Source organism: Daphnia pulicaria, chromosome 4, assembly GCF_021234035.1.
Source record: "Daphnia pulicaria isolate SC F1-1A chromosome 4, SC_F0-13Bv2, whole genome shotgun sequence".
NCBI classification, from domain to species: Eukaryota; Metazoa; Arthropoda; class Branchiopoda; order Diplostraca; family Daphniidae; genus Daphnia; species Daphnia pulicaria.
The window spans coordinates 10,715,065-10,739,549 of record NC_060916.1 but is presented as its reverse complement, the minus strand read 5'-3'; the positions used below and the strand labels follow the sequence as shown (position 1 = coordinate 10,739,549).

Genomic DNA, 24,485 nt, shown 5'->3' with positions numbered 1-24,485 from the left:
ATGACCTGTCACTTGGCGTTTCCAGAAACGTGTCTATTTTTCAGAGGCCAGTCCCAAAATGCATTATGGCGGTCTTTAAGTGTAGTTTACAAACATCAAATGTAGTCAGAGACAAATTATATGATGAAAAAATGTGTACCCATTTTGTTTACGAAGAATAGAAAAACGTCCGTAAAAGATCTATAAGAAATCGTAAAATTTAAAAATGAACTCTAACGGAAAACTATTGCAATTCCAATTATTAATCCCGGTTAGCTCAGACGGTAGAGCGCGGGACTATTAATCCTGAGGTCTAGGGTTCAAGTCCCTTATCGGGCGACTAGCCTTTTGATTTAAGTTAGTATTGGTGGTTTTCCACCATAAATTATCAAGTTAATATCGTTTGAAATCATTCACCATTATGGGCAGAATTCATAGATGTTCATAGACGACCAAACGAGTTCTCATGGTGTTTCTTTATTTTCCTTCGATGTAGGGAAACTGCGAACCAAAAGGAAGTACATTTGGATATAGGTCGTGGAACATACACAAATAATGAAATGAGATAGTGAGAAAGAGTATCCCTCATTGTGAGAGTAGAAAGCCTTGCTATTTGATACAACTAATTGCAATAGTAAATGTATGTCCACTTATAGAACTCGAAAGCTGTAAATAGAGTTTGTAGTTAAGATTATTCAAAAAACATGGTTTTCAAGAGTGAGTCGATGTCCACAGACGGTAATCTCTATATGTTTATCCCTGAGGTATATTTATATACGAAGGTCCTTAACAATATAGGGTGTGGGGTATAGGGGGTAGGGTAGTAGTAGCTAGTTGTGAAATTCGGAGGGTTTAATGTCCATTTAGTGTTCCTTTATACGTTTCTTCCCTGAATGACCAATCGTCACCAAATTTTGTACATAATTCTGTCAAAATTTGATACATTGCGTAACGGGGTTTTCATTTGTTTGTATTACTGTTTTAGAAATTTAATATGCGTATTTGTTACCTAGCTGGTTGCCGAATCCTAGTTAGTGAATTCGCTTTTTTTGCGTAACCTTCCAACTGTCAGTGCATGCTCAGCAGTGTAAACAAAAAGAAAAAAAAAGTTTGGATCTTTTCTAGCAAGAAAAGTTTTCTGCTATGGGAGTGGAGAGTATTAATTATTTGATTTGGTTTTTATGTTCCATTTCGATTTGTCTTTATTCTTCTTTTTACTTTGTATTTTCCCACTTTTATTTTTTTAACCCTTTTTGTTTTATTATTACCTCTTTTTGTTTACTATTTTTTATCTTGATTTTAATAAATTTGGCTGTCAGTAAAATTTCTATGCCTCCTTTTTTAACAGTTAGTCATCAACCAAGAAGTTGAGAAACATTTTAAAAATGTTAGATTATATTCATTTTCAAGCTCTGGGTCATCTCTCCAATCTTCCTCGGTCATCAAGATCTTCTTGCGGTCGTGAAGAGTTACCACCGATCTACCACTTCCATTTACCTCGGAAAGCTTATTAAGAGGAATTTTCAAAAATTTTAAACTTAGTTTTTTTTTCCGACTTGATGGAGATTCGAACCCCTAACCATGCGAATGGCAGCCTGGGTTGATGACCATTATACCATCATTGTTATATTGTTGGAAGAATAAAAATGGGTATGATGGTAGCTCGCTATCTATTAGCCAAGACTCATGTAATGCAACATGTGACCGCATGGTATAATTGTATTGTTACTATAGTAATAAGTGTTACTTTAACTTAATCTGAACATGAAGTGCGACGTGGGGTGGCAGGGCGAAGCCTCCGCCACTTTTGTTTAACCTCGATTTTTTGTCTCTTTAACGTTTAAAAAAATTCCCGAAGGACATTACCGAAGGAATCTTGTATAACATGGGACGTTTGGCTATCTTCTAGGAAAAGCCTTGCAATATAACGTCATTACTCGAATAGGAGAATCAACATTACCCAGCCTTTGTTGCCTAATGGATAAGGGACCGGCCTCCTAAGCCGGGGATTGCGAGTTCGAGTCTCGCCAGAGGTAGCGAGCAACCGAAACTATAATTATCGAAAATCGTCGTTAAATTGGCAATTACTTTTCTGTTGTTTTACTGTTTTCAAAAAATATAACGTCATTCCTCGAATAGGAGATTCAACATTACCCAGCCTTTGTGGCCTAATGGATAAGGGACCGGCCTCCTAAGCCGGGGATTGCGAGTTCGAGTCTCGCCAGAGGTAGCGAGCAACCGAAACTATAATTATCGAAAATCGTCGTTAAATTGGCAATTACTTTTCTGTTGTTTTTCTGTTTTCAAGCAAAAATTTTCATTTGTCCAAGTGTTGGGAAATCGCTGAAATGGCATGCTTAAACTTGGAAACCTTTTCCAGCGACAATTACTTATTGGCAGCGGAACTTCTTCTGCTGTTTTACAGGTGAACTCTGACCTTCTCATCCTCCTCTGCCGTCTTCACTGGTTCCTGGAGCAACAACGCGCTGACTTCAAGACGCTGGTCATGATGGTAAGGTGCATTCTCGGCAACGTGTACTTGTTGTCTCTCATCTACTTTTAGAAACTATCTAAACCTGGGTTACGATCACAGACCTCGACTTCGATGAACCTGACTGTTCTTACCACTCGTACGGACCATTGTTGAGAGCATGCCTTATCCAGGGTCACCCCGTTGCTTAGTTTTTCTTGTCTTGACTTTTCTTGTCCAGGACCATCACATATACAAAGACCTAAAGACCTTTCGTTCTTCTTCGACTGTGTAATCCTCCTACTGATTTTAAACTTGGATGTTCTCCAAAAAAATGACTAGAAATCACTTCTGGCTTCACTTGATCAAATGTTTTGTAGTTACATTCACCAATAAAATGCCACAAAAAGCAGATAGTAGGATTCGAACCTACGCTCCAAGATGGAAACTGATTTCGAGTCAGTCGCCTTAACCACTCGGCCATATCTGCATTAACTACTCTAGCAAAATATTTAGAAACTATCAGTACCTTTTGAGAGTGGAAAATATTTAATGGAAGTATTACAGTGGCCCGTAAGAGGATCGAACTCATGACCTCCGCGTTATTAGCACGGCGCTCTAACCAACTGAGCTAACAGGCCTATGAAATCATAATTTATTTATTAATTTATTAATCAAAGGTTCATTCATCATCAGTTAGATATACTCTGTGTGTCTTTAGAGAGAATGATTTAAGTTATCTACCAAGCAACGCTATATCAGCAGCCAATTTCAATCGTCACTGTGAAGGCAATGCAAGCCAGTGATATTCATTGAGTGTTCGAGATATATTTGTAGTTTTATTGATCTGACATGATTCCCCATGGTTTGTGGTTAACTACTACTCATCATGAACTAATAATTTCGTCATATGCTATTAATCGTGGCGGGACTAGAACCCGCAATTTTCGGATAACTACTTTCATAGAAGTCCGACGCCTTATCTATTAGGCCACACGACCTACACTTAATCAAAGTGCTAGGATTTTGCATCTCTCATTCAACCTGCTCTTCAGTAAGGTAAAACGGAAATTTTGGTAAACCAAAATAATTATTATTACTAGATTGTTTGAAATTTAGGTCAGTTGTGGCCGAGTGGTTAAGGCGATAGACTTGAAATCTATTCCTATCTGAGGGCGTAGGTTCGAACCCTACCAACTGCGGTGAATTGCCATCTGTTTCACGTGCTAGTATTTTCTAGTGGAACAACTCATTTTCAATCGTTTACTATTATCTGAAATTTACGCATGATTACAAATATGAACTGTGCAGTAATGGGTATCCTAGGTCCCAGGATCTATCTCGGAACCGTGGAGCCATGACCTGTCACTTGGCGTTTCCAGAAACGTGTCTATTTTTCAGAGGCCAGTCCCGAAATGCATTATGGCGGTCTTTAAGTGTAGTTTACAAACATCAAATGTAGTCAGAGACAAATTATATGATGAAAAAATGTGTACCCATTTTGTTTACGAAGAATAGAAAAACGTCCGTACTTCCGTCCGTAAAAGATCTATAAGAAATCGCAAAATTTAAAAATGAACTCTAACGGAAAACTATTGCAATACCAATTATTAAGCCCGGTTAGCTCAGACGGTAGAGCGCGGGACTTTTAATCCTGAGGTCAAGGGTTCAAGTCCCTTATCGGGCGACTAGCCTTTTGATTTAAGTTAGTATTGGTGGTTTTCCACCATAAATTATCAAGTTAATATCGTTTGAAATCATTCACCATTATGGGCAGAATTCATAGATGTTCATAGACGACCAAACGAGTTCTCATGGTGTTTCTTTATCCCTGAGGTATATTTATCCCTGAGGTATATTTATATACGAAGGTCCTTAACAATATAGGGTGTGGGGTATAGGGGGTAGGGTAGTAGTAGCTAGTAGTGGAATTCAGAGGGTTTAATGTCCATTTAGTTATCCTTTATACGTTTCTTCCCTGAATGACCAATCGTCACCAAATTTTGTACATAATTCTGTCAAAATTTGATACATGTCGTGACGGGGTTTCATTGGTTTTTATTACTGTTTTAGAAATTTAATTTGCGTGTTTATTACCTAGCTGGTTGCCGAATCCAAGTTAGTGAATTCGCTTTGTTTGCTTAACCTTCTAACTGTCAGTGTAGTGCAGTCAGTGCTCAGTAGTGTCAACAACAAGAGAAAAAAGTTGTTTTCAGAAGAATTCTTAAACTGGACTGCTGATTAAACTGGAAAACTATTTCTAGCAACATCTAGCAAATTCTTTGAATCATGACAGCAGAAGAAACCCTTCGGGTAATCTTTATTAGAGTAACTTCATAAAAACAATACTTTTTCCTTTGTGTTTGTATTTTAATGCGCAATTCAACACGAGTAAAGACTAAAGAGAACAAAGTGAAGAAGAAAAAGTGAGATTAAAGTGGTTTGTGATAAGTTCTTCTTGAATTTTAACAGTTTTGATATATTTTACTAAATTTTACAATGTAGAGGCCGAGTATACCTGCCAAGTCGTCAAAGAATCTGGACCATTTGTCAAATTTCAGCTAGAGTGGCACTTGCCAAAGCACAGTACAAATCGGTATGTCAAATTTGCAGACAAAATTCATAGCGCCTGCTCTGCTCAACTCCTAATGCCATATTCTCTTTGAAACACAGCATGCATGATATACTCAACAAGCCAGGAGCTATCAACACCCTTCACCTGACAATCCCAAAGTTACAGGAGTCTGATAGTGGAAAGTACCGTTGTGTTGCCAGAGGTCTATTACTACCATCAAAATTTTTAAAATGATTTCATCTGTTTCCAAAAATACTCTTCATCTTTCATCAGCACAGAGACTTTGGTTACCGAGACTTTTTGTTGGGTAAATAAGTTTTAAAATGTTGACTATAAATGAGTTAAAACTAAGCGTACAACATTTATATATACGTTTGCCCACTTTATAGGAAATCATTTGTTAGATTTTTGGGTGGACCATCTATTATTCAAAAACCTATTGCTCAGCCAATTAATTTGGCAAATGAACCTATTTTAGGTAAAAGTTAAAATTACTTATGATTTGATGGTTTCATTATTTGTTTATCATATTTAGGTTATTTGAAAAGCATCGAAGAAAGAGTTGCCTTGGAAAATGCATTACAACATAGGCAATCTGCTGTTGAAGAAATTCCAATTGTTATTGATGGCAAAGAATATTGGACTGATGATGTTCATTTATCAGACAATGGTATTCTATTTCTTCCGTTTTAAACCACATTTATTGACGTGCTTATTGTTTTGTTTTTTTATTTATTAAATTGCAGCCCTCTAACCATCAGAAAAAGATCGCGATATTCTGCTATGCTTCTCCCGTAGTTTACTTTTTTTTTAAAAGGGGTTATTTTTGTTTCTTAATTTTTTATTTCCATGGAATTAGGAACTACTACAAAAAGCTTTTGGCGTTTCATTGAAAGCCAGAAGCGCGTGGTAGAAGGTTCCTTTGAATAAAAAAGTTTATATTTTTTTTAAAGCCGGAGATTTGGTTTCCACAAAATATCGTAGTCAACTCAATGCATCTACCATGCTGGGACAAGGCAAAACAGTTTATCAAGCTGAAATTGATGCAGCTTGTGAATTAGCGGATTTTTTGCGGTAAAACAAATATAGAACATATTGGTATTGATGACGTTACTCAAGAAGTTTTATAAAAATAGATTTATTGCAGAGTTTGCTCAACGATTGTATGATTATCAACCAGTAAACGTTGTTCCTTCGATACAAAATTCGGTAAAATATTTATTTACATTAAAGAAACCATAAACTTTAAGATTAACTTAATTCATGTGTAGGTTCGACATAGAGTGTTGGAAGGATTTATCGCCGCTATTTCTCCATTCAATTTCACAGCCATTGGAGGAAACCTTGCATATGCCCCTGCGATTATGGTACTCTTCAACCATTCTTTATTTAAGAATTTATTTATGTTTAGAATGGTTTTGTGATTAGGGAAATGTTGTTCTGTGGAAACCCTCTGACACAGCATTGTTGTCGAACTATATAGCATTCCGATTGATGGAAGAAAGTGGAATTCTTCCTGGCGTAGTGAATTTCTTGCCTGCAGAGGGTCCTACTTTTGGACGAGCGATTACCAACTCGACGCATCTAAGCGCCATTAATTTCACAGGATCTGTTCTGTAATATTTTTAGATACCTGATGGTACCGACGAAATTCTATTGCTATTTTTTTTTTTTTTTGAAACAGTACAGTCGACTGGTTGTGGAAGCAAGTAGGAGAAAATGTTGACCGCTACGGAATTTGCCACGTTTGGTTGGCGAGTGTGGAGGGAAGAATTACCATTTGCTTCATTCATCTGCTAATGTGGAGCACGTTGATTCTACCCTTCGTGGCAAAAGCAGCTATTTCTGACGGCTTTTCTGATGGCACATGATCGTTGTCATGAAGAAAGCGATTTAGTAAATGAAAGAATTTCTCAAGATAATTTGTTTTTCATACAACATGTCCGTAAAACGTGTCATGGAGTAGTGTAGATGTTGGGTGAGAATTTAACGTGTTTAATCATCATCAAGCAGGTACAATACCGCAAGGCTAAGAAGCGAGGGTGAGAAATAAATCGTATAAAAGGAGATAGAAAAGGCCAGAGACACCAGTAAACTGATCATCACGGACAAGGCAACAACTTCAGTGCACTACCTGTACCAAGGATTTTTCTTCATCGTATTACTGGTTCGCAACAATGGGTAAATATTCCGTTTCTTTACAAGGATATTTATTGACTGTTGGTAAATATGCTCGTTACTGTTGTATATAAACGTTTAACTATGTATATGTTAATTTTCTAGTTAACTATGGCGACATGCTGCTGTTGGACGTTCCATCGTTAATGGCTGGTTCGACTACACTGTTGTTTCCTGGGTATGGTGTATACAAAGTAACAGCAGCGAAAGAATAGTACTTGATACGCAACACAACTTACTACATTAACAGGCTCCAGAGTACTACACCACCAAGGCTCCAAAGTACAAGTCGAAAACTTAATCTGCCCCGAGTCACATCACGCAAGCGCCTGAGTACTGCACTGAGTCTTCCAAGTTCTACAACACCATAGTTCAAGGTCCAACCTTTAACGTTACACTACAATCTACGCTTTTTTAGCTCACTATACTGATGCTCCAAATTATATTCTGCTTGCAGCTACTACACCGAGTCTCCAGATATTCACCATCAGAGCGATCTTCACCGAAGTGTCCAAGTACTAGACTACAACCTACTGCAGCTCACTGTGTGTCACAACTGTCTTCTTTACCGTATTAAATCGGTTTCCAATCATGGGTAAATATTCATTTTATTTTTAGTTGTGAATCAATTTTATCTCATTTTTGGTTGTTGACAAGAACATTAAATTTTTAAACTGTATTGTTTCATTGATTAGATAGCGCTGATATGTGTTATATTGTTTAAGGCTGGGTCGACCACGGGTGCACTGATGTCTCCTGGATATGGCCGATACCAAATCACCACAAGCTGCCATACTTCACAACAACGAGGTCTCCAAGTACTAAACCACTGTGGGATGGAATAATACAAGACTGCTGCTACTTTCTACTACACCAAGGCCCCTAATCCCCTACTTGGTTGTCTACTGAAATCACCTCCATACTCAAGTTTGAAAACATAAGTTTTGATTTTCGCAACAATTTTATTTAACTTTCTAAAAATAAAACATTCATGGTTCGTATGTGTGATAAACTATTATAATTAAATAAATTGTTTTCTACTGCCAAATAGTGTATTTTTTAATATAATCATGAATGGTGTACAGACCTGAAAAATGTCTGTTTCTAGTCTGTAAAATAGTCAACTCAACGAGCTGCTTTTTGGGATTGGGAAAATGATGTTGTTCGAGCAAATAGACAATTTTCCATTTCTAGTAATGTTAATACAAAAATTACGCGTAGATGTTTTTTTCGTTAGGATCCACTCCCCGGCGTTTAAAAAATGCCCGAAGGACATTACCGAAGGAATCTTGTATACGAAGGTCCTTAACAATAAAGGGTGTGGGGTATAGGGGGTAGGGTAGTAGTAGCTAGTAGTGAAATTCAGAGGGTTTAATGTCCATTCAGTGTTCCTTTATACGTTTCTTCCCTGAATGACCAATCGTCACCAAATTTTGTACATAATTCTGTCAAAATTTGATACATGGCGTAACGGGGTTTTCATTTGTTTTCATTAATGTTTTAAAAATTTAATTTGCGTACTTGTTACCTAGCTGGTTGCCGAATCCTAGGCAGTGAATTCGCTTTTTTTGCGTAACCGTCCAACTGTCAGTGCATGCTCAGCAGTGTAAACAAAAAGAAAAAAAAAGTTTGGATTTTCCCAAGCAAGACAAGTTTTCTGCTATGGGAGTGGAGAGTATTAATTATTTTATTTGGTTTTTATGTTCGATTTCGATTTCGTCTTTATTCTTCTTTTTACTTTATATTTTCGCACTTTTATTTTTTTAACACTTTTTGTTTTATTATAACCTGTTTTTGTTTACTATTTTTTATCTTGATTTTAATAAATTTGGTTGTCAGTAAAATTTCTATGCCTCCTTTTTTAACAGTTAGTCATCAACCAAGAAGTTGAGGAACATTTAAAAAATGTTAGATTATATTCATTTTGAAGCTCTGGGTCATCTCTCCCTTCTTCCTCTGTCCTCTCCTCGGTCATCAAGATCTTCTTGCGGTCGTGAAGAGTTACCACCGATCTTCCACTTCCATTTACCTCCGAAAGCTTATTAAGAGGAATTTTTCAAAAATTACAAACTTAGTTTTCTTCTGCGACTTGATCGAGATTCGAACTTCGAACCATGCGAATGGCAGCCTGGGTTGATAACCATTAGACCATCATTGTTACATTTATAGAAGGGAAAAAATGGGTATGATGGTAGCTCGCTATCTATTAGCCAAGACTCATGTAATGCAACATGTGACCGCATGATATATTTGTATTGTTACTATAGTAATAAGTGTTACTTTAACTTAATCTAAACATGAAGTGCGACGTGGGGTGGCGGGGCGAAGCCACCGCCACACCTAAGTCGCACCACTCATAATATTATGAGTGGTGTGACTTCGAATATTACGAATATTATGATAATATTGACAGATTATTAGTCTATTAGTTAATAAAAATCAATTAATTTAAGAGAATAAAGGGAAACAAAATTTTCCAAACATAATAGTATGTATTTATCTACTATTTAACCTTGATTTTCTGTCTCTTTAACGTTTAAAAAATCCCGAAGGACATTACCGAAGGAATCTTGTTTTCCTTCGATGTAGGGAAATTGCGAACCAAAAGGAAGTACATTCGGATATAGGTCGTGGAACATACACAAATAATGAAATGAGATAGTGAGAAAGAGTATCCCTCATTGTGAGAGTAGAAAGCCTTGCTATTTGATACAACTAATTGCAATAGTAAATGTATGTCGTCTGCTGGTCTGCGCCCTGAGAGGCTGCGTCCTAACGGGGCTCCCGATATTTTTCAGTTTTTTCTGTGTAACAACAGTGTGTCTTCTCTTTTTTGAACGGAATTTTGTGTGTGCTGGTAACTGTCTTTTTCTACTGCCTGATGGCTGACTTTTGCTGTTAATTATTATTAACTTTACTAAGCTGGCTGTCACTGTCAGTGCTCGCAATATGCCTTGGGCAGAATGTCGTCTGTTGTTCCTTTCTCTTCGTGGCTCTCTCCTACCTCCGCTGTCACCCAGTGCCACTGCCACTATTTTACGTCTGAGGCTTGACAAGGGCTCCAGTTTGACACCAAGTAATTATCGTGGCTGCAGGAGTGGTGTTTGTGTGAAGAGATTGAGAGCATCAAAGAAGTTCCTGCCCATTGGTCTACTTAATGCGAGATCAGTTGCCTCAAAACCCGACGTTATCCACCACCATCTTCTCACTTTTGATCTTGATGTCCTTGCCATTACTGAGACCTGGCTTACACCTGAGCATGGAGATGAGATTTTGGCCAATACCATTCCTGAAGGATACGTTGGTATCCATGTGCCAAGAGTTGGTCGACGAGGTGGTGGGATTGCTGTCATTCACCGTTCAACGATTCGTGTCAACCGTCTCCCCATTGTTTTTGAGTCACCATTTTCTGAGCACTTAGCCATATCATTGACAGTAAATACTGTGTTTGTCAAAATTGCAATTATTTATCGACCACCTTCAGTGAGCTGTCCAAAGTTTCTCTCTGACTTTTCCGACTACCTTGAAATTCTCTCTGTCGGTGCTGGAAAACTCCTGATTCTTGGTGATTTTAATATCCATGTCGATGACAATGCATGTTCTATTGGTCGTAAGTTCCTTGCTACTCTTGATTCCTTCGGCTTGTGCCAACATGTCTCTACACCGACTCACGTCTCTGGTCGCCTACTTGATTTGGTTCTCTCCCGTCTTGCTGATAACTTTGTCATGCATTGCTACACCTCTGATCTCATCAGTGACCATTTTGCTGTCCATACTCTTGTTAAAGTGCATCGACTGGTGCGTCCTCAAAAGTCAGTGGTGTTTAGGAGGCTGAAGTCAATTGACCGTGAAGCCTTCGTTTCCGATCTTCTTGCCTCTTCAATATTCATCGATCCAGAGAACGACACTGCGAGTTTACTTGCCCAATACAACACCGATGTCCGGGCGGTTCTTGACAAGCACGCTCCCCTGATCACTAAGCGTCTTACGGTGAGACCTGACAATCCCTGGGACTGTGAAGAGATTCGTACCTGCCGGCGGAGCCTCAGGAGATGGGAACGGAAATATCGTGCTAGGGGTCTTACCATCGACCGAGAGTGCCTTACTAACGCCCGTGAAGCTTTAAAGAAACTGATTTTCGAGAAGAAATCATCTTTCATCACTCAGAAGATAACCGAGTCTGCTGGTAAACGTTCTCTCTTCAAACTGGTCGACTCTTTTCTCCTTAAGAAGCCTGCACTGCGACTCCCGGATCATGACTCACTGTCATCTTTGGTAGAGCGATTCAGCGTTTATTTTGACACCAAGATCTCGACTATTCGTTCTGTCTTAGATTCCACTGACTCCTTTCCAAGTCTTGATGAATCTGTCAACCTGAAGTGTGATTTCTCTCTGTTTCGGCCCATCACTATCTGCGAGACAGTTGCTCTGATCATGTCGTGCCCAGCAAAGTCTTCACCGCTTGACCCTCTTCCAACTTCCCTCCTTAAGGAATTCGTAGACGTCCTGGCTATTCCAATCACGACCATAATAAACCTGTCTCTCTCTAGTGGCGTTTTTCCGAAGGGGATGAAAATCGCTTTCATCACACCACTTCTGAAGAAATCTAGCTTATGTCCCGACGATTTGTCAAATTACCGGCCAGTGTCGAACCTGTCTTTTCTGTCTAAGCTCGTTGAGCGTGTCGCTGTGAAGCAACTCACCGCTCACCTCAACTTTTTCGACCTCTTCGCTCCGGTGCAATCTGCTTATCGTCGACATCATTCTCCAGAAACGGCACTCCTTCGAGTTGTCAACGACATGCGAATGGCCGTTGATGCTGGTGATGCTGTGCTACTTTCGTTGCTAGATCAAAGTGCTGCCTTTGACACTATCGATCACTCCACCTTATTGAATCGCCTCTCCGTACGTTACGGGGTAACTGGAGTTGCGCTTTCTTGGTTCTCTTCCTATCTGTCGGACCGTTGTCAATCTGTCAGCCTCCGAGGTGTCTCATCCACTCCTAAACCTCTGAGATATGGTGTTGCTCAAGGATCGGTTCTCGGACCCATTCTTTACATCCTGTACACTGCACCAGTTTGCGACATTGCCAATCAATATGACGTCCCGGTTCATTTCTATGCAGATGATACCCAACACATGGTTCGCTTTGTGCTGAAATCTGACGGCTCCACTCAGAAAGTTGCTTTTGCTGCGTTATCGCGGTGCATTGCTGAGACGAAGGAATGGATGACGGCAAACAAACTGAAGCTGAATGAAGCAAAGACAGACTGTCTTCTCGTTTTCTCCGATTCATCGCGTGTAAAGCCTATTAGCATGCCGCTAATGGTAGGTTCTTCTCCAGTTCTCCCGTCTACTTTGGTCCACTACCTTGGTGCTGGGCTTGACTCTCAGCTATCTATGGAAGCCCAAATTTTGGCCACCCGGAAGAAGGCTCTATTTCACCTCAGCCGTATTTCCCGGATGAAGAGATTTCTGTCGAAACCTGCCCTGGCTCAACTGCTCCATGCATTCGTTCTCTCTACTCTTGATTGCAACAACTCTCTTCTGGTCGGATGTCCTGAATCAAAGCTATGTGTGCTTCAAAAGGTCCAAAATTGGGCTGCTCGACTCGCGACTGGCTGCAATAGACGTGACCACATCACTCCGTGTCTTAAATCCCTTCATTGGCTTCCCGTCCGCCAACGCATTGATTTCAAGATATCGTTGCTTATGTTTAATTGCCTAAATGGTACTGCACCAAGCTATTTGACTTCCCTTGTCGCGCGCTACGAGCCACCCAGTTCTATTCGTCGTTTGTCCTCCCGTCCTGAGCTTGTTGTACCAAGAATCAAAACAAAGAAGTATGGCTCCACCTCCTTCTCATATGCTGGCCCAGCAATCTGGAACGCATTACCCTTTTCCGTGAGATCTTCTACAACGTTGGCACAGTTCCGCTCCTCCTTGAAAACCCATCTCTGTCGTGTTGCTTTTGAAAACTGAAATTTATATGCTTCCTCTTCCCCAAGTCATTGCCGTGCCTTTGTCCATATTATTTGTAAAAGTGCACGTTAAATATGTATTACATTATTATTATTATTATTATTATGTCCACTTATAGAACTCGAAAGCTGTAAATAGAGTTTGTAGTTAAGATTATTCAAAAAACATGGTTTTCAAGAGTGAGACGATGTCCACAGACGGTAATCACTATATGTTTATATAACATGGGACGTTTGGCTATCTTCTAGGAAAAGCCTTGCAATATAACGTCATTCCTCGAATAGGAGATTCAACATTACACAGCCTTTGTTGCCTAATGGATAAGGGACCGGCCTCCTAAGCCGGGGATTGCGAGTTCGAGTCTCGCCAGAGATAGCGAGCAACCGAAACTATAATTATCGAAAATCGTCGTTAAATTGGCAATTACTTTTCTGTTGTTTTTCTGTTTTCAAGCAAAAATTTTCATTTGTCCAAGTGTTGGGAAATTGCTGAAATGGCATGCTTAAACTTGGAAACCTTTTCCAGCGACAATTACTTGGCAGCGGAACTTCTTCTGCTGTTTTACAGGTGAACTCTGACCTTCTCATCCTCCTCTGCCGTCTTCACTGGTTCCTGGAGCAACAACGCGCTGACTTCAAGACGCTGGTCATGATGGTAAGGTGCATTCTCGGCAACGTGTACTTGTTGTCTCTCATCTACTTTTAGAAACTATCTAAACCTGGGTTACGATCACAGACCTCGACTTCGATGAACCTGACTGTTCTTACCACTCGTACGGACCACTGTTGAGAGCATGCCTTATCCAGGGTCACCCCGTTGCTTAGTTTGTCTTGTCTTGACTTTTCTTGTCCAGGACCATCACATATACAAAGACCTAAAGACCTTTCGTTCTTCTCTGACTGTGTAATCCTCCTACTGATTTTAAACTTGGATGTTCTCCAAAAAAATGACTAGAAATCACTTCTGGCTTCACTTGATCAACTGTTTTGTAGTTACATTCACCAATAAAATGCCACAAAACGCAGATAGAAGGATTAGAACCTACGCTCCAAGATGGAAACTGATTTCGAGTCAGTCGCCTTAACCACTCGGCCATATCTGCATTAACTACTCTAGCAAAATATTTAGAAACTATCAGTACCTTTTTAGAGTGGAAAATATTTAATGGAAGTATTACAGTGGCCCGTAAGAGGATCGAACTCATGACCTCCGCGTTATTAGCACGGCGCTCTAACCAACTGAGCTAACAGGCCTATGAAATCATAATTTATTTATTAATTTATTAATCAAAGGTTCATTCATCATCAGTTAGATATACTCTGTGTGTCTTTAGAGAGAATGATTTAAGTTATCTACCAAGCAACGCTATATCAGCAGCCAATTTCAATCGTCACTGTGAAGGCAATGCAAGCCAGTGATATTCATTGAGTGTTCGAGATATATTTGTAGTTTTATTGATCTGACATGATTCCCCATGGTTTGTGGTTAACTACTACTCATCATGAACTAATAATTTCGTCATATGCTATTAATCGTGGCGGGACTAGAACCCGCAATTTTCGGATAACTACTTTCATAGAAGTCCAACGCCTTATCCATTAGGCCACACGACCTACACTTAAACAAAGTGCTAGGATTTTGCATCTCTCATTCAACCTGCTCTTCAGTAAGGTAAAACGGAAATTTTGGTAAACCAAAATAATCATTATTACTAGATTGTTTGAAATTTAGGGCAGTTGTGGCCGAGTGGTTAAGGCGATAGACTTGAAATCTATTCCTCTCTGAGGGCGTAGGTTCGAACCCTACCAACTGCGGTGAATTGCCATCTGTTTCACGTGCTAGTATTTTCTAGTGGAACAACTCATTTTCAATCGTTTACTATTATCTGAAATTTACGCATGATTACAAATATGAACTGTGCAGTAATGGGTATCCTAGGTCCCAGGATCTATCTCGGAACCGTGGAGCCATGACCTGTCACTTGGCGTTTCCAGAAACGTGTCTATTTTTCAGAGGCCAGTCCCGAAATGCATTATGGCGGTCTTTAAGTGTAGTTTACAAACATCAAATGTAGTCAGAGACAAATTATATGATGAAAAAATGTGTACCCATTTTGTTTACGAAGAATAGAAAAACGTCCGTACTTCCGTCCGTAAAAGATCTATAAGAAATCGTAAAATTTAAAAATGAACTCTAACGGAAAACTATTGCAATACCAATTATTAAGCCCGGTTAGCTCAGACGGTAGAGCGCGGGACTTTTAATCCTGAGGTCAAGGGTTCAAGTCCCTTATCGGGCGGCTACCGTTTTGATTTAAGTTAGTATTGGTGGTTTTCCACCATAAATTATCAAGTTAATATCGTTTGAAATCATTCACCATTATGGGCAGAATTCATAGATGTTCATAGACGACCAAACGAGTTCTCATGGTGTTTCTTTATTTTCCTTCGATGTAGGGAAATTGCGAACCAAAAGGAAGTACATTCGGATATAGGTCGTGGAACATACACAAATAATGAAATGAGATAGTGAGAAAGAGTATCCCTCATTGTGAGAGTAGAAAGCCTTGCTATTTGATACAACTAATTGCAATAGTAAATGTATGTCCACTTATAGAACTCGAAAGCTGTAAATAGAGTTTGAAGTTAAGATTATTCAAAAAACATGGTTTTCAAGAGTGAGACGATGTCCACAGACGGTAATCTCTATATGTTTATATAACATGGGACGTTTGGCTATCTTCTAGGAAAAGCCTTGCAATATAACGTCATTCCTCGAATAGGAGATTCAACATTACCCAGCCTTTGTTTCCTAATGGATAAGAGACCAGCCTCCTAAGCCGGGGATTGCGAGTTCGAGTCTCGCCAGAGGTAGCGAGCAACCGAAACTATAATTATCGAAAATCGTCGTTAAATTGGCAATTACTTTTCTCTTGTTTTACTGTTTTCAAGCAAAAATTTTCATTTGTCCAAGTGTTGGGAAATTGCTGAAATGGCATGCTTAAACTTGGAAACCTTTTCCAGCGACAATTACTTGGCAGCGGAACTTCTTCTGCTGTTTTACAGGTGAACTCTGACCTTCTCATCCTCCTCTGCCGTCTTCACTGGTTCCTGGAGCAACAACGCGCTGACTTCAAGACGCTGGTCATGATGGTAAGGTGCATTCTCGGCAACGTGTACTTGTTGTCTCTCATCTACTTTTAGAAACTATCTAAACCTGGGTTACGATCACAGACCTCGACTTCGATGAACCTGACTGTTCTTACCACTCGTACGGACCATTGTTGAGAGCATGCCTTATCCAGGGTCACCCCGTTGCTTAGTTTGTCTTGTCTTGAGTTTTCTTGTCCAGGACCATCACATATACAAAGACCTAAAGACCTTTCGTTCTTCTCTCACTGTGTAATCCTCCTACTGATTTTAAACTTGGATGTTCTCCCAAAAAATGACTAGAAATGACTTCTGGCTTCACTTGATCAAATGTTTTGTAGTTACATTCATAAAATGCCACAAAACGCAGATAGCAGGATTCGAACCTACGCTCCAAGATGGAAATTGATTTCGAGTCAGTCGCCTTAACCACTCGGCCATATCTGCATTAACTACTGGAGCAAAATATTTAGAAACTATCAGTACCTTTTGAGACTGGAAAATATTTAATGGAAGAATTACAGTGGCCCGTAAGAGGATCGAACTCATGACCTCCGCGATATTAGCACGATGTTTGAACCAATTTAGCTAACAGACCTATGAATTAGCATGAACCAAGTTTTCTGGTGACAACTGTTGTATTCTTTGCTATGCAACTCGCGAAGACAAGCAGGCGTATGAAAAAGAAGAAGAATTTGATTTGCGTTATCCAAGAGAATCTGAAATTGACATTTCGATGAAAGAAAATTTACCTCCAGGGAGAACTCTCTTTTGCGGTGTAAAGTCAGTATGCGCCTTAAACGACCTGGAGTACTACCACGTTATGCTAAACTGTATCAATGATTCTATGCATTCTTTTATTGAGGGCTTTGGTCCAGTGGTTTCTGTGAATGGACTGAATCTCGAAAATCTATAGTACCCACCAAACTATTAGGTACACCCCCCCTTTTTTCAGTGCATTCTTATGGCACTACTTGTCCTAGAAAAAATGCAATAACTCTTGAACCGCTTGGGCTAGATTTTTTTCCTTTTTTACCTGAATAGATATAATGATGATCTACATTTTTTTTACACATGAAGTTGTCGTAGGATTAACCCCCACTTATGAACCCTTCCCTATACCCTAAAGTTTTCCACTTCAACATTTTTACGGCAAAATAATAACTGGCGCTGTCGCCACCAGAGGAACTGCAAGATACGGGCTGTTGCTACCAGCCGCCAGCTCTCAGAGAATAGGGTTTGGGGTAGAATCAGATATATTACCTCGCCTCCTCGACGGGAATAAATTGAAAGAATCAATGTCATTAAACAGGAAAATTCTCTTTGTTCATTTTAGAATATCTTGCCTAACCTCCAAGAAAATGACTACATTGTTTCCGATTGTTTCTTTTACCCGCAATTTTATCGAGCCTTCATTTATTCTCAAGTTACAAGTTGTGGTGATCACGCCATAAAAAATTCCTGTCCAAAGGTAAAAATGGGGAGAGCGAGTGATTTGACTGTGATGTAAAAATCTAAAATTGTGACACTAAGACAGGAAGGTGCTTCGTTACGTAAAATTTCTCTTGTTCTAGGCCGTAGTGTAAACGCAGTAAAGCAGGCTATCAATAGATTTAATGAGACAGAATGCATAGGAAAAAGAGAAAGGACGACTTCTTGCAAACCTAAAATTTCCGATGCAACTGCTAGATATTTGCAATTATTGTCAAAACGAGATCGTAGAAAAACTTTGCCTCTTCTTACTCAAGAAGTCAACTCCGCGATAAGTAACCCAATTTCAATGTTTACTGTGCGTCGATCCCTGCAAAGTTTTGATATGAACGGCTTAGTTGCGTGCAAAAAACCTCTTCTCAGGAAAGCTTATATACGAAAACACCTAAAATTTGCTCAAGAACATGTAAATTGGACTGTAGAACAGTGGAATCAAGTATTGCTTACTGATGAAACTAAAGTAGAAGTCTTTGGAACACATCGACGCACATTTGTCAGAATAAAACCCGGCGAAAGATATAGGAATGAGTGCCTTGTACCAACTGTAAAATTTGGAGGGGGTTCGGTAATGTGTTGGGGGGGGCAATTTGTGCCAAAGGAGCTTTACCACTGCACAGAATAGTAGGGATCATGACTAAGCAAACTTATCACCAAATTTTGATTCGTCAGGTAAAAAAAAAATTCTATTTTGTTTTTTTTTAGCACGAATGATAGTAAAATTTTATACTAGGCAGTGCCAGGAAGTCTTCGGTTACTCGGAGAAGGATTTGTCTATCAAGAAGACAGTGATCCTAAACATTCGTCACATCTTTGTCGAGGATATTTAGAAAGAAAAGAAAAATTAGGTAGACAAATGAATTCTCGCCTAATTATTATTTCTAAAATTTGTTATTTGAGTCTAGGAGGGTTAAAGCCATGGTTTGGCCTCCTCAGAGCCCGGATTTAAATCCTATTGAGCAGGTCTGGGATTTTGTAAAATCTAGGCTAGAAGAATCCGACCGAGTCACCGTGAAAACCATTTGGATGGAACTCGAGAAAGCATGGAATATGATTACGCCCGAATTAATTCAGCGATACATCGGCACAATGGCTAGGTAGGCTGGTAGCAACAGCCCGTATCTTGCGGTGCCTCTGGTGGCGACAGCGCCAGTTATTATTTTGCCGTAAAAATGTTGAAGTGGAAAACTTTAGGGTAAAGGGAAGGGTTCTCTGAGTTGATTTTATTGTAAATCATTCTTTATATTCGTATAGAGTGGGGAATTGTGCATCTTTTGGCACAAAGAAAAAGATTTTAGCTTAACTTTTAGTATTTTTTGTAAATTTTTGAAAACGCCGTATTTAACACGGCGCATATGGGGAAAAACGGGTGTACCTAATAAACTGAACGATACCGTAGCGCCGTGGGAGTTAATCCTACGACAACTTCATGTGTTAAAAAAATGTAGATCATCATTAGATCTACTCAGGGAAAAAAGGAAAAAAATCTAGCCCAAGCGGTTCAAGAGTTATTGCATTTTTTCTAGGACACGTAGTGCCATAAGAATGCACTGAAAAAAGGGGGGTGTACCTAATAGTTTGGTGGGTATAATTTGCAAAACTCTTTGGTTCTTTAATGATCTAAAATCGTAACGCGCCGCGTGAACTTAAACAACTGCTAGCGCCTGGCGACGGCTTTTCACCAAAAATGAGTGCGGCACGGTGAATAGAGTTTGTAGTTAAGATTATTCAAAAAACATGGTTTTCAAGAGTGAGACGATGTCCACAGACGGTAATCTCTATATGTTTATCCCTGAGGTATATTTATATACGAAGGTCCTTAACAATATAGGGTGTTGGGTATAGGGGGTAGGGTAGTAGTAGCTAGTAGTGAAATTCAGAGGGTTTAATGTCCATTTAGTGTTCCTTTATACGTTTCTTCCCTGAATGACCAATCGTCACCAAATTTTGTACATAATTCTGTCAAAATTTGATACATTGCGTAACGGGGTTTTCATTTGTTTGTATTACTGTTTTAGAAATTTAATATGCGTATTTGTTACCTAGCTGGTTGCCGAATCCTAGTTAGTGAATTCGCTTTTTTGCGTAACCTTCCAACTGTCAGTGCATGCTCAGCAGTGTAAACAAAAAGAAAAAAAAAGTTTGGATCTTTTCTAGCAAGAAAAGTTTTCTGCTATGGGAGTGGAGAGTATTAATTATTTGATTTGGTTTTTATGTTCCATTTCGATTTGTCTTTATTCTTCTTTTTACTTTGTATTTTCCCACTTTTATTTTTTTAACCCTTTTTGTTTTATTATTACCTCTTTTTGTTTACTATTTTTTATCTTGATTTTAATAAATTTGGCTGTCATTAAAATTTCTATGCCTCCTTTTTTAACAGTTAGTCATCAACCAAGAAGTTGAGAAACATTTTAAAAATGTTAGATTATATTCATTTTCAAGCTCTGGGTCATCTCTCCAATCTTCCTCTGTCCTCTCCTCGGTCATAAAGATCTTCTTGCGGTCGTGAAGAGTTACCACCGATCTTCCACTTCCATTTACCTCGGAAAGCTTATTAAGAGGAATTTTTCAAAAATTTTAAACTTAGTTTTTTTTTCCGACTTGATGGAGGTTCGAACCTCTAACCATGCGAATGGCAGGCTGGGTTGATGACCATTATACCATCATTGTTGTATTATTGGAAGAAAAAAATGGGTATGATGGTAGCTCGCTATCTATTAGCCAAGACTTATGTAATGCAACATGTGACCGCATGGTATAATTGTATTGTTACTATAGTAATAAGTGTTACTTTAACTTAATCTGAACATGAAGTGCGACGTGGGGTGGCGGGGCGAAGCCTCCGCCACTTTTGTTTAACCTCGATTTTTTGTCTCTTTAACGTTTAAAAAAATTCCCGAAGGACATTACCGAAGGAATCTTGTATAACATGGGACGTTTGGCTATCTTCTAGGAAAAGCCTTGCAATATAACGTCATTGCTCGAATAGGAGATTCATTATTACCCAGCCCTTGTGGCCTAATGGATAAGGGACCGGCCTCCTAAGCCGGGGATTGCGAGTTCGAGTCTCGCCAGAGGTAGCGAGCAACCGAAACTATAATTTTCAAAAATCGTCGTTAAATTGGCAATTACTTTTCTGTTGTTTTACTGTTTTCAAGCAAAAATTTTCATTTGTCCAAGTGTTGGGAAATCGCTGAAATGGCATGCTTAAACTTGGAAACCTTTTCCAGCGACAATTACTTGGCAGCGGAACTTCTTCTGCTGTTTTACAGGTGAACTCTGACCTTCTCATCCTCCTCTGCCGTCTTCACTGGTTCCTGGTGCAACAACGCGCTGACTTCAAGACGCTGGTCATGATTGTAAGGTGTATTCTCGGCAACGCGTACTTGTTGTCTCTCATCTACTTTTAAAAACTATCTAAACCTGGGTTACGATCACAGACCTCGACTTCGATGAACCTGACTGTTCTTACCACTCGAACGGACCATTGTTGAGAGCATGCCTTATCCAGGGTCACCCCGTTGTTTAGTTTGTCTTGTCTTGACTTTTCTTGTCCAGGACCATCACATATACAAAGACCTAAAGACCTTTCGTTCTTCTCTCACTGTGTAATCCTCCTACTGATTTTAAACTTGGATGTTCTCCAAAAAAATGACTAGAAATCACTTCTGGCTTCACTTGATCAAATGTTTTGTAGTGTAACGAAGCGTTGCTCCGCACAGCTGATGATGCTGCAACCTGACGCCGCCCGGCGCCAGTAATACTGTAGCTACTGTAGAACTAGAGCTATACCCATAAATCGTGTGTAAATGTGTACGTTCCCATAGTGTTAGGCCTACCCCAGAATAGTATTGACAAGCGGTCATTCCACACGTCAACTTACTTGGTGGTACCCTTAACACAGGGCGACTATTATTGAATAATGTGCCTTTGTCTCTGTTATGTCTTTGTTCGGTCGCTAAGGGCGATCGTAATTGTATTCAGGGTAAGCACACAAATCGTGCGACTGCTTCCAGCCTCTAAGCCAAGCCAACTGCCTTTACCGGCAAGTAGCCCTTGGCGGTTGCAAGCGACGTTGCCACGTACACAACAACCCGTCCCAAGCGGTGAAGACGGACAACGAGCGGCGAACCGCTTAACACAAACAAAAATAAAGGAATAAACAAATGCCGGGGCAGAGGTGGGGAAAACGGAACACACACAAGAATAAGGGCATCTTACACATAATCTGGGCCACAAAGTAAAGGAGACTGACAAAGTTGAGCCCGTAGTTAGAATCCGTCACACTCGAAATGGACTTTGTTTCTTCGTGCGCGCGTGCCGCGTCGTACAGTTGGACTTAGATGTTGATCGCTTGCGGCCGGAACAGTTGCTGCATCGGAAGGAGTGGGGGAGTCGTTCACGCCCGTTAGGCCGCGGCTCGACTCGTGGTCACCATCGCCGCTCGCCCCGCCGGAAGGAGTTGCACCGCTGTCCGGAATCGCCGACATGGGGCGAATGAAACGTCGGTTGCGCCAGAGGACGCTGCCGCTCGCGAATTTGATGCGGTATGACCGGTACCGACCGATGGCCACGATGACCCCAACTTTGTCCCACAGTTTGGACTTCGGATCCCGGACGCGTACGGCTGTGCCAACAGAAAGCGGCCCCAATGGCCGGGCATGTTCATCGTAGCGGAATTTAATGACGGCGTCGAGTTCCGCTTGGCGATCCGTTGCTTCCATAATTTTCTGCCACTGGGTCGCGAAGGAGGATCGATGCGCCGGGACGATGGATCGCAATTGGTGGCCGAACACCATCTCTGCCGGGGAGAGTCCGTTTTCTCTGGGGGTATTCCGGAACTCCAGCATCCCCTGGGCGAAAGCTTCCGACGTCACATCGCCGGTTGGCGCAATTTTGGCCACGAGATCCTTCATGGCTGCCACCGCCGCCTCGGCATGCCCGTTGCTTTGGGAGTAGCCCGGGGTCGAATTGCCCCAAACGACTCCCCAGTTGCGTAACATGGACTGGAAAGCATATGCCTCAAATTGAGGGCCGTTGTCGGACCGCAGTCTTGCCGGGACGCCGAGATTGGTGAAAGACTCCACAATGGCCTGAGAAACCTCACGGGCGGACGGATCGTGGAACCAACGATGAACAACGGGCCAGCCCGATAGGCGATCCACGTACACCAAAACGTGAAGCTGGCCGAACTGGAAAAGGTCCGTGGAGACGTCCTCAAACACCCGCGTTGGCAGGGGGTCGCGCAAGAGGGGCTCCTGTTGGTGATGGGGCCGCCGCTCCTGGCATGGTTGGCAGCTCTCCACTAAGAAGGTTATTTCGTTGGAAATTCCAGGCCAATAGACCGTCTGCCGGGCCCGCCGCTTCATCCGCACAATCCCCTGGTGGGCCGCATGGAGCTTCCCTAATACCTCGCGCCGGGCGGATAGTGGAACGATGATCCGGCGGCCGAAAAGGGCGATTCCGTTATCGACTGATAAGGCTTCTCGAATGGCCCAATACTGGCGCACCGACATTGACGTTTTCTCTCGGGGAGTGGGGAAACCAGACGAAATGGCCGTCACAAGGTCTCTGTAATCGGCGTCAGCCGCGGCCACCGCTCTCAGTTGGTCCAGCATGGGGTCCGGCAGGTGGTCGGGCTCAACGCCGTGAGCTGGCTCCGCGGTGTCGTCGGTGTCGCGTTGCAGGACCTGGATCTAACCCAACACAACGTGTCGGGCAAAGGACGAGGCGTCCGTGTTGGCAGCTTCGTCGTCTGGGCCAGGATCGTGGACAGGAGCTCGAGATAAGGCGTCTGGAATGGCGTGATCGCGGCCTCTGCGCCACTCTGTTGTGAAGATGAAAGGGGAAAGGCGCTCTTTCAAACGCTGCAGTTTTGGATTTTCGACGGCATCTAGCGTATATTTGTCGAGGATGGTGACGAGGGCTTGATGATCAACGACAATGCGGAAGTGAGGTAGGCCCAGCAGATACAAGCGGCATTTCCTCATCGCCCACTCGACCGCCGCCAATTCTAACTCCACTATGGCGTATCTTGACTCCGTGTCGGTACACCAACGGGAGTTGGCATCCACCAGCTTCCAAATCGATCCGTGGCGCTGGAGTAGAGCGTAACCCATCCCCTGCTTGCGGGAAGCATCCACTTGGAGGGACGTTTCCAGATCTGGGTCAAAATGGGCCAAGATAGGCGGCGCCGTGAGTGCGGCTTTGACTGCCGTGAACGCGCTGTCATGGTCTTCGGTCCAGATGAATGCGTTACGGGCGCTCAGCAGAGGACGTAGAGGGCCCTTGGCGGCGGCCACCTCCGTGGAAAATCCGGCCAGCTGCTCGACGAGCCCCATAAACGATCGGAGTTCGGTGATGTTGGTCGGACGCGGGAAGTCCGAGATGGCTCGCACTTTATCGGGGTCTACAGCAACACCTCCCTGTTGGATTTGGAATCCCACCCATTGAACTTGCGGTTGGGCAAACTGGAATTTCTTGATGTTGAACGTGATGCCGGCGTCCCGGGCCGCCGATAGGACAGCACAGACGCCCATCACATGTTCTGGAAAGGATGAATCGTACCGAAGGAGGTCGTCCACGACGCGGACGGTGTTGCCGACACCTTGGAACGCTAAGTCCGCCCTTCTGTTGTATTCGTCGCTGGAGCTGCTCAACCCCA

The 24,485-nt window shown here is 41.5% G+C and overlaps 1 protein-coding gene and 11 non-coding genes across 19 annotated transcripts; 7 read left to right on the top strand and 5 right to left on the bottom strand.

The window, feature by feature from the left end:
• The first annotated feature begins 245 nt into the window (after positions 1-245).
• On the top strand, positions 246-318 carry Trnan-auu. The gene has a single exon. It is a non-coding gene; the product is annotated as a tRNA-Asn (tRNA).
• Positions 319-2,136: 1,818 nt separating this feature from the next.
• Positions 2,137-2,209, top strand: Trnar-ccu. Its single transcript has one exon. It is a non-coding gene; the product is annotated as a tRNA-Arg (tRNA).
• A 648-nt stretch (positions 2,210-2,857) lies between these two features.
• On the bottom strand, positions 2,858-2,939 carry Trnas-cga. Its single transcript has one exon. It is a non-coding gene; the product is annotated as a tRNA-Ser (tRNA).
• Positions 2,940-3,016: 77 nt separating this feature from the next.
• On the bottom strand, positions 3,017-3,090 carry Trnai-aau. The gene has a single exon. It is a non-coding gene; the product is annotated as a tRNA-Ile (tRNA).
• Positions 3,091-3,569: 479 nt separating this feature from the next.
• Positions 3,570-3,651, top strand: Trnas-uga. The gene has a single exon. It is a non-coding gene; the product is annotated as a tRNA-Ser (tRNA).
• A 412-nt stretch (positions 3,652-4,063) lies between these two features.
• Trnak-uuu lies at positions 4,064-4,136 on the top strand. Its single transcript has one exon. It is a non-coding gene; the product is annotated as a tRNA-Lys (tRNA).
• Positions 4,137-4,549: 413 nt separating this feature from the next.
• On the top strand, positions 4,550-23,707 carry LOC124337203 (delta-1-pyrroline-5-carboxylate dehydrogenase, mitochondrial-like). Of its 8 annotated transcripts, none has more exons than XR_006917203.1 (10): positions 4,551-4,762; positions 4,955-5,045; positions 5,123-5,331; positions 5,414-5,502; positions 5,560-5,694; positions 5,771-5,818; positions 5,884-6,098; positions 6,161-6,233; positions 6,296-6,391; positions 6,453-6,668. XR_006917203.1 is itself a non-coding variant. In XM_046791305.1 (7 exons), the coding sequence occupies exons 3-7, from the start codon at positions 5,255-5,257 to the stop codon at positions 5,952-5,954; spliced, it is 405 nt and encodes a 134-aa protein (XP_046647261.1). In that variant the 5' UTR covers positions 4,550-4,762; positions 4,955-5,045; positions 5,123-5,254; the 3' UTR covers positions 5,955-6,077. The 8 variants fall into 8 exon arrangements, 2 of the variants coding, with proteins under 2 accessions (XP_046647261.1, XP_046647260.1); XR_006917205.1 differs by lacking the exon at positions 4,551-4,762 and adding an exon at positions 4,849-4,875; XR_006917204.1 differs by lacking the exon at positions 4,551-4,762 and adding an exon at positions 4,850-4,889.
• On the bottom strand, positions 14,205-14,286 carry Trnas-cga. The gene has a single exon. It is a non-coding gene; the product is annotated as a tRNA-Ser (tRNA).
• On the bottom strand, positions 14,364-14,437 carry Trnai-aau. Its single transcript has one exon. It is a non-coding gene; the product is annotated as a tRNA-Ile (tRNA).
• On the top strand, positions 14,917-14,998 carry Trnas-uga. The gene has a single exon. It is a non-coding gene; the product is annotated as a tRNA-Ser (tRNA).
• Trnak-uuu lies at positions 15,411-15,483 on the top strand. Its single transcript has one exon. It is a non-coding gene; the product is annotated as a tRNA-Lys (tRNA).
• Positions 16,699-16,780, bottom strand: Trnas-cga. The gene has a single exon. It is a non-coding gene; the product is annotated as a tRNA-Ser (tRNA).
• Positions 23,708-24,485: the final 778 nt, after the last annotated feature.